The following is a 13,544-nucleotide window of genomic DNA, read 5'->3' on the forward strand; positions in this document are numbered from 1 at the left end:
GCTGTTTAACTCCTTGCGCCCCACTGAAAGGATCACCACTGAGCAGCAAGACGAAATGCACTTGAGAGCTTGTCAGGTACTGCACTGCTTTATGGAAAGTGCTGGATACAGATGTGCTGTTAAAGCATTTTAGAGTGTAGTTAACCTGCGTGAAGGTAAAGAGTCACACAGCCTGTGGAGAATGTTAGTCATCTTTTTAAATTCCAAATATATGCAAATCAGATGTCACTCATTTCTTCAGGGCTGTATCAGTTAATAGAATAATACAGTGATTTTGAAAGCTTATCTCTGCACAACACATCTATAGTGTATGTGAAATTAACACAGCCCGAACAGTGACACGTTTCCTTGTACTGAGAAAAGAAAGGGAAATTTACTCACTTCTAACTGCAGACTAAAGTCAGTTGTATGACAGATTATGATGGACGAGTTCCCTTAAACTAAGATGAATGTGTTTGTTAGTTCAACATTCTGGTATAATATGAGCCTTTCCTGCCTGTACAAAAAGCAGTAGAATATTAAACAGGGAATTAGCATACATGATTGTGTAAGAAACATGGATCAGCTACCTATGAATACCTGCCATACTATTTAAAGAAAAAAATGATGTCTATATATAACTGACCTGTGCATTCACCCTGTTCTTGGCCCCCACAATGTGTCTGAGCGCCATCCGGATGATGACATGTAGCCTGAGCACCACTGCCTCAATGTCCTGTCCTCCTCTCATAGCAGCTGCCAAAGTGCCCAATCCCTCCACATAAGCCCTCCAATGTGGCTGCACCTCAGCTGCGCCCCCAAGACAGGTGCCCATAGTTACAAGACACGCTGCCTTACATGGTCGTGCCTCCATCAGCCCTTGACACAGTGGACAGTACCACAGGCGAAGCAGTGCCCGGCCACACTCCCGTCCTGCCTTCAGGTGCTGCGTGGTGTTTACCACCTCGATGCCCAGGTTCAGCGCCTGAAGGAAGAGACGCGTGGCCAGCAGGGAACGTGAGAGGCGCGTCATCATTAGCTTAGGGTAAGAGCCGAATGCTGAGACCTCACGCCACGTCCTCTGCATGCACTCCTCTGATATTCCTGCTGCTGCCCCATTGTCCAAGAGGCGGCGATAGGCAAGAGGAAAGAGACGTGAGAAGAAGGAAATCACCATGTCGTCCACATTTGCATCAGAGCCAAGGATGTAGAGGGACATTTCCATGAAGAGCTGAGTGGCAGCACCATTGGCTCCACTCCCCAGGCCGGGAAACTCCTCCCTCAGCAGGGTGAGAGTAGAGTTACGACCCAAGCGCAACACCATGTCAAAGGCCTCTGAGAGATGAGAGTGAGTGAGAGAGAGAGAGACAGAGAGACAGAGAGAGAAACCATTTATATCAATTTATTTATTTATATGTATATGCCTAATTAATCCTGTAATCCTGCTTGAAATGTTTATTCTCCCATTGTTATTCATAGTTAATGTTTATATATTACACATCAGAAAACATCTAAACATTAAATCTGATTAAAGTCCCCGGGGCTCTACAGTTGACTACAGACGACAGACAACAAAAACACTCTAAAGCTTCCCATCTTTCCATATCAAATGAAAACCCCAGTTTTCAGAAGTGACCTTCCTGAACAACAAAGGCTGCTTTTCAACAGTTTTAAATACTTAAAAGGAGAGAATTTATCCACACTGGAGGCTGTTTGAGTTGCTGAGCCTCAAAGATGCTGAGAGAAGAAAACAGCACAAATTGTAAGCCATAGCTCAGAAATAATCAGATGCATATGAGAGCTCTCAGTGGAGTCTTATCAGTGCAGAAGCAAAGAAGGGCTCCTTTCCAAATCCACACCAGCAAGCGGAGAGAGGGGAGTTGCAGTGAGAAGCTGAGATTTAGGAACATGAAGAGACAGAATAAGATAGACGGGTTAGATGAGGAAGGCATATCAGTGTGTGTGAGTAACTCATCAAGTATGTAGAATCTTGTTGGTGTACAGCATATTTCTTGTACTCATTCGATCAGAAATGGACCATCACTGACACAGCACACATTGCCCAATGTTGTTGGGCCTTAATCACATTTTATTCATATATCATTTATAGTAGCATTTACACAAGATTTTTTTTATTCACAAAAATTATAGGGGAGTGTAAACTATTTCAATTCCTGCCTCTGTCCTGCATTAACAGAGTTTCATGTTTGAGGGTTTCTTTCTCAAGTCCAAAGACATGCTGTGTAGGCTGATTGGCATCTCTAAATTGTCTGTAGTGTGTAAATGGTTGTGTGAATGTGTGTGTGTGTGTGCACACAATTGTGCCCCATGATGACTTGGCACCCTACACAGGGTGTCCTCTACTTTGTGTCTCAAGTACCCTGGGATATGCTCCAGGTTCCCTATTACCCTGTGTTGGACAAGTAGTACAGAAAATGGATGAATGGATGAATGGATGGATGGATGGTTGGATGGTTAGATGGTTGGAAAATCTTCAAGTTCAGAAAAACCTTTCTCCCTGTGTGTTAACTCCTCATAAGGAAATTAACAAATGAAACCTTGACTGATCAGATTCAAATCACATAAATTCGAAATACTGCACTATTATATAATTCAGTGTCAACTTTTTGTATTTTAATTACCCAAACATTTTATGAAAATACTGTGAAACCCAATCGTTTTATATGAATGGCATTAACTAAAGAAAAATTAAATATGATACATGAAAGAAGGAAAGAAAATCCACTAACGTTATAAGACAGCGATCTGATACGTCTCAAACTGCATTGTGCTGTACTCCTTAGTGTATTCCTATCATCGGGCTTCAACCATTCATACCTGCCTGATGCTCGTCCAACACGGGATCGGAGGGGATGCACCCTCACTTTGTGGCCGACAGTCTCAAGAAACTTTGCTTTGAATTTTTCACGTCTGCTCAACATCCAAATGATGTTTAGCTTGGCTCTGGATTTTGGCCTTTTCAGGCAGTGTAAGTGTGTATTTATAATAAATGCAAGTCAAATTAACTTCCACTTCTACGTCTGAAAATGTATCGTGGGCGTTTCTGAAAACTGTGGTTTGTGTTGAAATGAGACACGCCTACACTGTTAGTTCACCTTGTAGGTGTACAGTTTGAGAATATTTTTATCCATGCCCAAAATGTGTTAATCATTATCTAACTCATCATCAGTGGCAGTTTCTAGGCCCAGAGCTGCTGTTAATTGGATATTTTTTGATGCCTGACTATTCTTAACCTTGACAGTGACATCCCAGGAACTGTATCAAACATGACTATATTCGGGCCATGGCTATGCTGAAAATGGGCCACCACCCAGAAATAACTAATCACGGTTCAAATGGCTCTTTTACAATAATAAATAGAAATAATTGGGCAGTAGCAATTGTACAAAAAAATCAGCTATATGATAAATATATATAATAAATCAATCGATTCTCTGTATTAACAAATTAACCAATAAAAAAATCAGTTATTTTAATAAAGGAAATTTTAGTGAAATAATTGAGTGAAATAATAAAACTTAGGAAAGAGATCCTGAAAAAATATGCCTCATTAATGAACAGGTCAGAGAGGCTGAAGGTGATCCAAAAGAGTGGAGACTCTAATTAGGCCACACTCCTGGAGTGCCGTGACATCAGCATGCTGCTAAGCAGTCTGTTTTCAGCTGCAATCATTAACTGAACCATCCATCTCAACCAGCGAGTACTGCTGTCAGGGGCCAAGGCTGTTACTAAATCAATCCAAGCTGGACGAATCTATAACATACACTGATAAACATAAATCCCTAAACTGTAAAAGGGTTACTAACAAAGACTAAGACTAACAAAAACAAGGTTAGTAACCTCTTCATGCAGCCGGGTGAAGGTCGATTTAGCAAGTGTTTACAAGCTCATGCTAATGGTGCTGCAAATCCTATTGTTGGGGTTGCTAGATAAAGGCTGGTCCCAATTTTTAAAAGGTTATAAAACCTTATAAAAAACTTTGAAAATTAGAAACATGTTCCATCTGAAGTACAACAGTATAAATGCACCTGGAGCCTGAGGCTAGACCCTACAACCTAAATCATTTTTGCTCACCTTAGCAGATACAAAACTGCATCATTTCCTTTTGGAGCCTGCAGACATTGCGAAAGTAGATTATAAGAAAAATGATAGAAATTTTCATATCTCAAAAACCAAAAAGAATTGTCATATAGTGTATTAGCCATGATGGTTTTAAAATTACCCCCAGAGCCTAGCTTCCGGCACCTAATAGCTCACAAAGTGTAATGGCATGCTGATTAGAGTAATGTAGAGGAAGTGTGTTGCTTGGTATTGAAACACATGAACACATGAAACACATCAAACACAGCTGTACTGCCGGGTGATGGTCTCAGAGATGATGGAAAGTTTTAAACTGGTCGGTAGAACAATCTCTGTTGACCTGAAGAGCCTCATACTGCCTTTAAAAAGTCAGCTTACTAAAACAAATGCTCTAAAAGAAAAGGAAAGTGAGAACTAAACACACACCTTGCTTAAAGAACACACAAATACACAAAAGCAAGTGTACTCACAAACTGTTAAGCAAATACATTAATTGATGTAATATACATTATTGAAAAGGACAACAATTGGACTTATTACACACACGCACACACTACACAAGTATACAATGTGAACCATTCACATAAAAAAGAAATGCATATGCATATGCATTCTTGTCACAGTATTTTTGGATGCATTTGAAATAAACACTATTTAGTGCTTTATGTTTTGTCTTTTTTTAAATACCTAAAATACTTGATGATTTAGTGCTTAACACATTTGATATGCACCTCCAGGGCACTTGGGGTATAGTGTTTGCATGTACTATACTCCTGTGTATAGTGTTTGCATGTTTTTGCTGTGCTTTACTGGTTTCCTCCAGGTACTCCAGTTTCCTTCCTAAGTCTAAATACATGCACTATAGAAGTATAGGCCTCTTTAAATTGTCTGTAGTTTGTGTGTGTGTGTGTGTGTGTGTGTGTGTGTGTGTGTGTGTGTGTGTGTGTTATTGTTGGGACTCATAGCAGGACGCAATGTTCCCCGCTTTCTCCCCCCTGAGTCCCATGGCACAGACTCCAGTTTCCCTGTGTAGGAAAAGCTGTACAGAAAATGACTGACTGGCTATTTGACCTTGGGTGGAGAGGATAATTCTGGGAGATTCTGGGAGTAACTTTCAAATCCCTGACTAACTTAAAGTAAGAAAAAGCAATGGAGCAGATTTGCTTCTGACTACTGTGCTGCAAAGAAAACAAACATAACTCCTCTAACAGGATGTATAATAAGAATTTAAACAATTTCACACTATCAGTGATGCCATTTACCCATTTACTATTCAACAGACTTTTTTTCTAGCTAATTTGCATCCTAACTAGCAGACAAATTGAAGCTTACGGCTATAGTAAGCTCTCAACAACACAAAGATTAAAAAATGGCAGCAAGTTAACAAGAATAATTTAATAACCAAAGAGATAGTATCTATTCCAGTCCACCAAATATCATACATCACTCCTACTTTCTTGTATCGCTAGATTATTTTCAACTGGAAAGTTTGTAATGTTTATACTTCTGAGTGCTTTCATGGGCCTCATTCAAATAGAATTTACACAAGAAATTTGTTATTCATGAACGACCGGAAATTCAGAACAGCTGCATTCATGTCTCTGACTGTGTGTAAATGTACACATAAAAAGTCTAACTAATGCAAACATAGACCGATCGACTTCGATTATAAAGTTTGCATGGATTTGTGCACATTTAGATATGGATTCAAGTCAAGATTAAAGTGCATTCAGCAGACGCTCTTACCCAGAGAAAATTCTAGAAGTGTTATCAAAAACATATCCTCATGCTAGTTCACTAGGTCAGGGGCTAAGAACCAACATAAACCCATGAATTAGAAAAAATGAAGCTAGTCTTTCAATTATGACAAAGAAAGACAGACTGGTCTGTCTGTGCAGATCCGTAAAGCCATAAACACATGCCTCAGATGAAGGAAGATTTACTGCATGTCAGGATGAAAGCTGGATTTTAAATCATTTCTGTTTGTCACCGCATTTTCTTTTAATGCTGCGTGACACTTTCAGCATCTCGGCCAAGACTATTTTAAAATAACTGGTTTGCTTATGTTATGTGTGTCACATTTGGAGGCGGAGAGGATGCAAGTGCAGGTAAGCAGTGTATTAGGAACAGAAATGAAGTACAAAAACAGGCAAAGATCAGGTGATTTACAAGAAGAAAGTAAAAAATATGGCACGCATAAAAACGGCAAGGGAGGTGTGGATAATAAACCAGTGTAAAGAATACAAAACTAGTGGCTTGATAAGAGCAGAATAAATACTATTGAAACTGGACCTGGACCTGCTGCACACACTACACATAAGGATTTATATGAACAAACAAAATCAAGAGGTAAACTCAAAGCAGGTGCAGGAAAAAAGGACAAAAAACCTGTGCTGACATAAACAAAAGAAACACATGAATACCCTGGCTGTGTAGCTCGACTTGCAGTGCTTATCACCTGGACTATTTTCTCGTCACCTCACTAAATTCACACCCAGTTCACCTTTTCAGGTGCTCTTATGCTGCTAAATATTTTTTACTGGTATAGAAATGAGTCAAAATGACTTCTACTTCAGCCTTTTCTTTTCACCGCTGAGTAATCGTTTTGTGTTTCCAGGTGTCTAATTGCTTGACCACTAAATGTAAATAAGCTGCATCAGGAACATGCTTTGCACTTTATGGCTGATCATCATGTGCACATGAGTACAAAGATGATCAGCACTTCCGAAGAATTTGTAAATCCAGCATTAAATAAAGTTCAGTTTAGCTTAAGCAAACGTTCATGCAGTTTGTTTTTCCAATTTATGGTCAGATTTTGCTCTTTGTATTTATCTTTTTTAAACCTTTTCTCTGAATACAAGTTTGTCCCTGCATTTGGATTTGACACAGATTGTTACAGACAGTGCCAGTGTTTGACTTACTGATTGAAAGCATAGCACAGTGTGGTTTCTGAAGGATACGAAGCGATACTGATCATCCATCAAAATGCTAATATTACCCTGATCAACTGAAGTGTCACTACTGAAATCATCACTGCTGGTCTCCTTTTAAATTTACTGCATTTTCAAATATCATTTTTCCTTGATTGCCTAAAATGTGCAGTGTGCAGTCTAACCCTAACCCTATCTTATCATACTGTATCTTGATGTTTTTTGCCTATCCCTGCTCACTTTAATTTCAGTAAAACTCAGGGAAATAAATCACACAGAGAAGCTCTGTGTAGAACCAGATCATGTCCAACATATATGAGTATAAAAAAGAGACATCTCAATTCAGTAGCTTCTCTCCTTCATATAGACTTCTACAGCCTAAAGACAAATCATGTTTGAATCACTTAGAGATGACTAATAGAAGAGAGGAGGAAAATAACAGAGAGAGAGAGAGAGAGAGAGAGAGAGAGAGAGAGAGAGAGAGAGAGAGAGAGAGATAATCCCTTTTAATGCAATGCTTTATTTTAGTAAAAGGGTCATACAGATCAGTTGAACTGTGCACTGTTCATCATTTTTCTGATCAGAGGGTCTAAATCCAGGGGCAGGTCCCATATCAGGTATCCTCTAATGGAGTAAGCAAAGTTGCCTAACACAGCATGGACATGTAGTGAACAGAGAACTCTTATCTTTTCTAATGGATTACACATCCCCTTTACCGGGGCACTGCTATGGCGTGACCTCATTGAACAGAAAGCTTCTGCCCGATAATGCTCTTTATAGAAAGAGAAGAATCAGCTGTATGAAGGATGAAGTATATACAGTCTATGTATCTGTGGAAAAGGAAGATTTATGTAGAGAGGAAAGTGTACAGCGCACTGAAGGACAACAGATTAACTAAAACTTTTATTTCCATTTTACTCAGAGATACTGCTTATCTAAATTATTACACTATTAATGAGCTATTAGCATAGCAGATAAATGCTTGGTTGTCTTATCCTTTAAACTATGGGCATGTTCTTTAGAGAAGAGAGCATCAAATGAATCAAAACTCACTGATTTTGGAATTTACTAAGTGCACACAATTAACCGTCAATGCACAGTATGAAAAAATAAAATGCTAACTATTACGATATGCTGAATCAAGTACTCTGTCATATGCTGTTCAATAATTAAAGGTGTAAACCAAATTTTTTAATTAAACCAAATAGTTGCAGTAATGTATTGGCAATCTTCTCGTCATCTTGTCTTTGTAATTAATATACAGTATACATCACTGGATTAGTCTTTGTATTTTAAAATTGTTTCTTGCTTTTATGCTATGTCTATTACATCTGACAGCAAATACAAAACATGTGCTGTGTCTTTATATTCCTACTACACGATTATAAGGTAAGCAAAAAGCAGTATACCTAAAGAGTAGTATATCTTCAGTATTCATAAAACAGTAGGCGAGAAAACCCTGGATGATTTACTGCTTTTGCCGAGATTCTACAGAATGGAAACAATGAATACTGTACATAAGCCAATGGATATATCTTATAAGCCAATGGGACTGGAGCAGAAGCTGTCAGAATCACAAATGGCGGAAGGCAACACATCAGCTCTTTTTAAGTGTAAGTGATATAGGTATTAACCTTGGTCCTTATGGTTAAAATGTACTTGTTTAACAACACCTGAATAAATTCTTCATTTGTTGAAGGTTTAAACAAGAAATTTGTTTTTTCTGCAGTTATGATGACATCGTAAGTCATATTACAATGGCAACATGGTGGATGTAGTGTAAAATGTACTGACTGTATTTATATTATGCACATACAGTAGACTAAATAGTATGTACTGTATCAGTAACTGAGCACGTGGTCTGCTTCTTCAATCTGGATTTTATATCCTGGATTATCCCTGATCTGTCTCCTGCCTTAAAGGTACAGTAAGAGCTTATGTTTAAATGCAATGGTCTAAAAGCTATTGAAAACTCAGACTTCAACATCTCCTTCTCTAAAATGGTGTGAACTACACTCGGCTTACTCTGAATACTTTAATGAAAAAAAAACATTTCCCTGCATAAACAATAACTTTTGAACTTAATTTACCAACTCAGAATATGGCATGTGTATATAAACAGCCAAACTTGTATTTCTTTGTACCTTCATAAAGACAGAAAACCTTTGCAAAAATGCAAACAAATCCAAAAACAGCAAAGGCTAGATGATAATAAAAACTCTCTCAATCACTCTAATCTCACAGCTAAATGACTCACCAACAAAGGATCTAATTTCTACTTAGTCTGGCCATTTATCACTAATGTCAATAGATGTGTAACCAAGTAGCAGTGATATACCATATCTGAGCAAAAAATAGATGAGCATCAGCTTCGACCACCCACTGGAGGTGGATTATGGTCTCCGTCACGAATTTCCAGCAGTCTCACAGCAGTTTAGTGTGCTATGAGCATTGCATTGGTGTCTTTTTTTCAGGTTCATTTCTGTTCACACTCCCATGTGCTATTCTTTCTGTTCTAGTCCTGTCTCCTCTCCATTGTGTTCTGCTGCTCTGATTTTAGTCCTTAATTAGTTTGTCTATTTATACCCTGATATTTATTTGTCTCATCGCAAAAAGTATTATCGTGCGTTTCTTGCTGTAACTCTGAGCCTTGTTTTCATGCTCTAGTTTCTTTTGTGTTGACCCATTCCTGTTTATTTTGGCTTACGTTTATGGACATGCCTACGATTACCTTGTCTGCCTGTTTTCTGACTTTAAGTATGGACTTTCGAGATTTGCTCTAATAAAGCAAATGCTTTATTACCTTTGGGCCATACCTTCTCTTGTCTAGTCCTATTTAATGAAGCCATATTCCTTGACCAATATATGGTGATGTGGAGCTGTAATTAGACCTAATGACTCCCACAAGCAGCTCATACCATTATGGAGCTATACTTACAGACTCTGAAATGAACATACATTAGTTTGACAGACACCATTTAGCTTTTTTTTGTCTCATTGTTAGTCATGTGATTTTGCCCCGATGAACACCTAAACAGAAATATTCATTTGTATTCGGCTTTAATCGATATGTCCGTGTACTTGGTGCTCATCTAAACAAGTTGCTTGTCCCAGCTGACAGGCATGCAATGGTAATCCCAACTCTGCTACACAGACAATTCGGACATCAATCAGAAGCCTGTGAACTCATTATCCCTGCTAGGGGCAGATCATCAATAAATTAGCTGTGCAACGAGCACAATCAATTTCCCTGATGGAGTGTCACCTCTAGCCGCCAGGGAGAGCGATGAGGAGGAGCGGCGCCACCTGGCCATCGCAGCTAATACAGTCACTACCTGCCAGCTGAGAGCCACGCTCCATATATCACCTAAACATTCTGTTCATTCCCACTGGCTTCATTGATTAGAAGCAAGAAGCTTACGCAGAGCAGAAAGGATGATGGACGGCTCCTAATCACTTAGAGCTCAAGTGTAACCTGAGAAGACACTGGACACACCTGTGGAAGAGCGTCTGCGGGTTTAGCGTGAAGCGAATTGCATCTGACCACCAGGGTGCTGCAGAGATTTGTGCGGGAACACAGCTCACACTGAGAGGGGGTTGGTGCTTCCAGGAAGACAGGAGACAGAGTTCTGGTAAGGGCGCAATACCATCGTTCAGACCAGAGACCAACGCAGCGACGGATCATCAGATGAGAGCATTAAGTTACTCACTTTCCCAAGCCATCGCTCATCTCCGCCGGCTGCTATCACTCTCAGACAAATGGGCTGCTATAAACAGATGGATTTCTGACCTGAACACAGCAGCAGATTCTGCTCTATCTTTCTTCATTATCTTGTAGCAGTGTGGATATTCTGCTCTGAGCATTCTGCTCTGAAATCAGAGCATAAACATTGCTAAAAATTGTCTCTTGTTTTTAATTCACAAGAAACTCATGGTGTGTGTATAAGGCATAGTGTGCATCTGAGGCCAAAAATACCAGCAAATTTCCATTATCCACACAGCATTATTAAGGAACCCTGGTCATCCTAGCCACTCTTTCTTTGGCCTTATACCATCTGGCAGGTCTTTGCACTTTAACTCTATAGAACTTTCCTCTCAGAGTATCATTACATTTTTATTTACTTGGGGATTTGTGTTGGTACTGTATGAATGCAAATATCAGTGTGTTTGTGGATGTAGGCTGTGTATATGTCTTTGTATATTTATTGTTCCTATTTCCTTTTACTCAAGTATGCATTTTATTATCACAATGCATCCCAGAGGCTTAAAATGTGCCAGACATGGCAGCTTTAAACGTGCCAGAACTTGCCCAGAGAGCCTTGCTTTGAAACCCTAATCAAAGGCAGCCAGAGTCAAGTGATGGCAATCTCACAGTCACATGAAACACTCAATAAAACTTGAGTCACAGCCATTTCTTCAAAGTCCTTTTCTGTGAATGTCTACTATGCTTCATGTTGTATACGTCTGATGAACACACAACTCAATTCATTAGCATTCAGCTTTGTTCGGATTTTAACACACAGACAGACTGAAAAGAGCAAGCCAAGACCACAGAGTACAAAAAGAAATACGGCCACAAAGAAAACAAGTGAATCCACAAATGACAGAAAGACTCCAGTCTCTGCTCTCTGGCCTACCTTTCTACAGATGGCATTTGTTTTAAAATAAATAGGAAAGCTCACCCCACACCTCTCCTCCTCTCCTCAAGCTTTTTCATCTTTCTTCCTGGTTCTGTCATTTCTAAATATCACACCCATCCATCCAACTACTCTCTCTCTCCTTACTGCATTTTATTTCTCGGGTAGATCTTATTTAGCACTACACACACATATTAGCTACTGGATTTATATTAATAGAAGGCTTTAGTATGAGTAATGAAGAGATAATGAATGAAAACTTGCTTCCTTTTTGAAGCAGGTCTTAAAAGGCAGATAAAAGAGCATGGTGCTGAATTTAAAAGCAGAGCAGTGAGGGGATAGGGGCAGGGTTTGAAGTGCTTGCGCCAGATGTAACACAGACAGAGAAGGTAGCTGGGGGAGAGGAAGAGCGTATACGGGAGACGGCAAAAGAAATACAGAAAGACACACAAATTTAAAAAAGAAGAAGTCACTTGTGCTCAGTCCATCAAAAGTGAATGTAGACACGAAGAGCTCTGTATCTTTATGTTTCCTATTTCTACATTCTCTGAATCTGAACTTCTCACACAACATTGCATACATTCACTCGAACATGGAGATCAGCACATTTACGCATTCTATAAACACTTCATTATCCGGTATATTTATTGTTATCACTGAAGAGTTAATAAGGAAAATTAACTGAGCAAAGAACAACACCAGTCACACGGTCAATAAAGTTTAACCACGACAGCAAGCTGGCATTTCGTGCTTGGTTTTCTTCTACCTCATAGCACTGACAAAAATCTCTATTACTCTTGTGCAGTGTATTTTTCTTCTTCTCAAGCCATAAGCCTTTTTTTTTAATGCAGTCTTATGTTTATAAAATTATCATTTCTTTACTTATGCGTTTTTTAATCTCTAAGAGCATTTTGCTATTATGTTATCTGTTAAAAAAGACTCAGGTTTAATTGCAGCTGCTGTATTTTACCATCAGTTTATTAAAATGTACAGCAATGTTGATAATGAGGATTCAGAACTACAACCTTTACACTAACCATTGTAGTTGTGTAGTTTTATCCAATGTTCACATACTGGGACATTTTACTACAAAGTTTCCTGAACATTTTGTGCTACATCATTCTGAGTTCCATCTCTAAAGGGATTTTAGATTTTAGCAATTTTATAGATCTTGGTATTAATATACAAATGTATTTGACTTAGGAACTTGTTCATCCATTTATCATATGTAAACTCTTTATCCTTGTCAGGCCTTCATAGTCTACCCCTAAACCCAAGTCATAAAGCAGGACAATTTATGCCATGCACACCGAGATTCAATCTAACCTAGCCACGCTGCCTATATGCATGTTTTTGGACAGAAGGAGGAAGCTGAAGAACCTACAGTAGAGGAAACCCATGTGAACACAGGAGCTGTGAGGTCCTGAATTTAACAAATATATTTCACACAAACATTTACCGATATCCCAAGAGCTGTCCTCACATTCCAGTATGAGTGAGTTTCTGTTCATAAAACGTGCAGGGAAACTAAGTGCAGTTCTTGGCTCCCCATGTAGTAGAGATCAGGCTGAAAAATAAATGTTCAATGCTATTTTTTGAATCCTCGCCTGTATTGTTTGGTCCATTACAGTGATACATTGCTAGAAGCCACCAGTGTGTTTTTGCACAATTTATTAATCAGTTTATTTTAATAAGCTTAAAGCTTTGGTGATAATTTATTCCGGTTTTTCAGTCTCATGCTGACCTGCTTTACTGGCATAAACAGATAACAGTTAAAAAAATAAATGTAAATGCCACATCTTGAATTTATTTTTAGATTCTTTTGTATATAAATAGGACGAAATGATATATTTCATCTGAAGCCAGTTAACCAGTCCTGTCCTCTGTGGCCACATGG

The 13,544-nt window shown here is 38.8% G+C and overlaps 1 protein-coding gene across 1 annotated transcript in view; it reads right to left on the reverse strand.

The window, feature by feature from the left end:
* The window catches only part of gpc3 (glypican 3), a 99,317-nt gene that overhangs the window by 54,166 nt on the left and 31,607 nt on the right, over positions 1-13,544 (reverse strand). The window contains exon 3 of the mRNA XM_060885966.1: positions 626-1,314. Coding sequence (XP_060741949.1) covers positions 626-1,314 — 689 coding nt within the window. The remainder of the gene's footprint in view (positions 1-625; positions 1,315-13,544) is intronic.

This window comes from Tachysurus vachellii, chromosome 13, assembly GCF_030014155.1.
Source record: "Tachysurus vachellii isolate PV-2020 chromosome 13, HZAU_Pvac_v1, whole genome shotgun sequence".
Taxonomy (NCBI): Eukaryota; Metazoa; Chordata; class Actinopteri; order Siluriformes; family Bagridae; genus Tachysurus; species Tachysurus vachellii.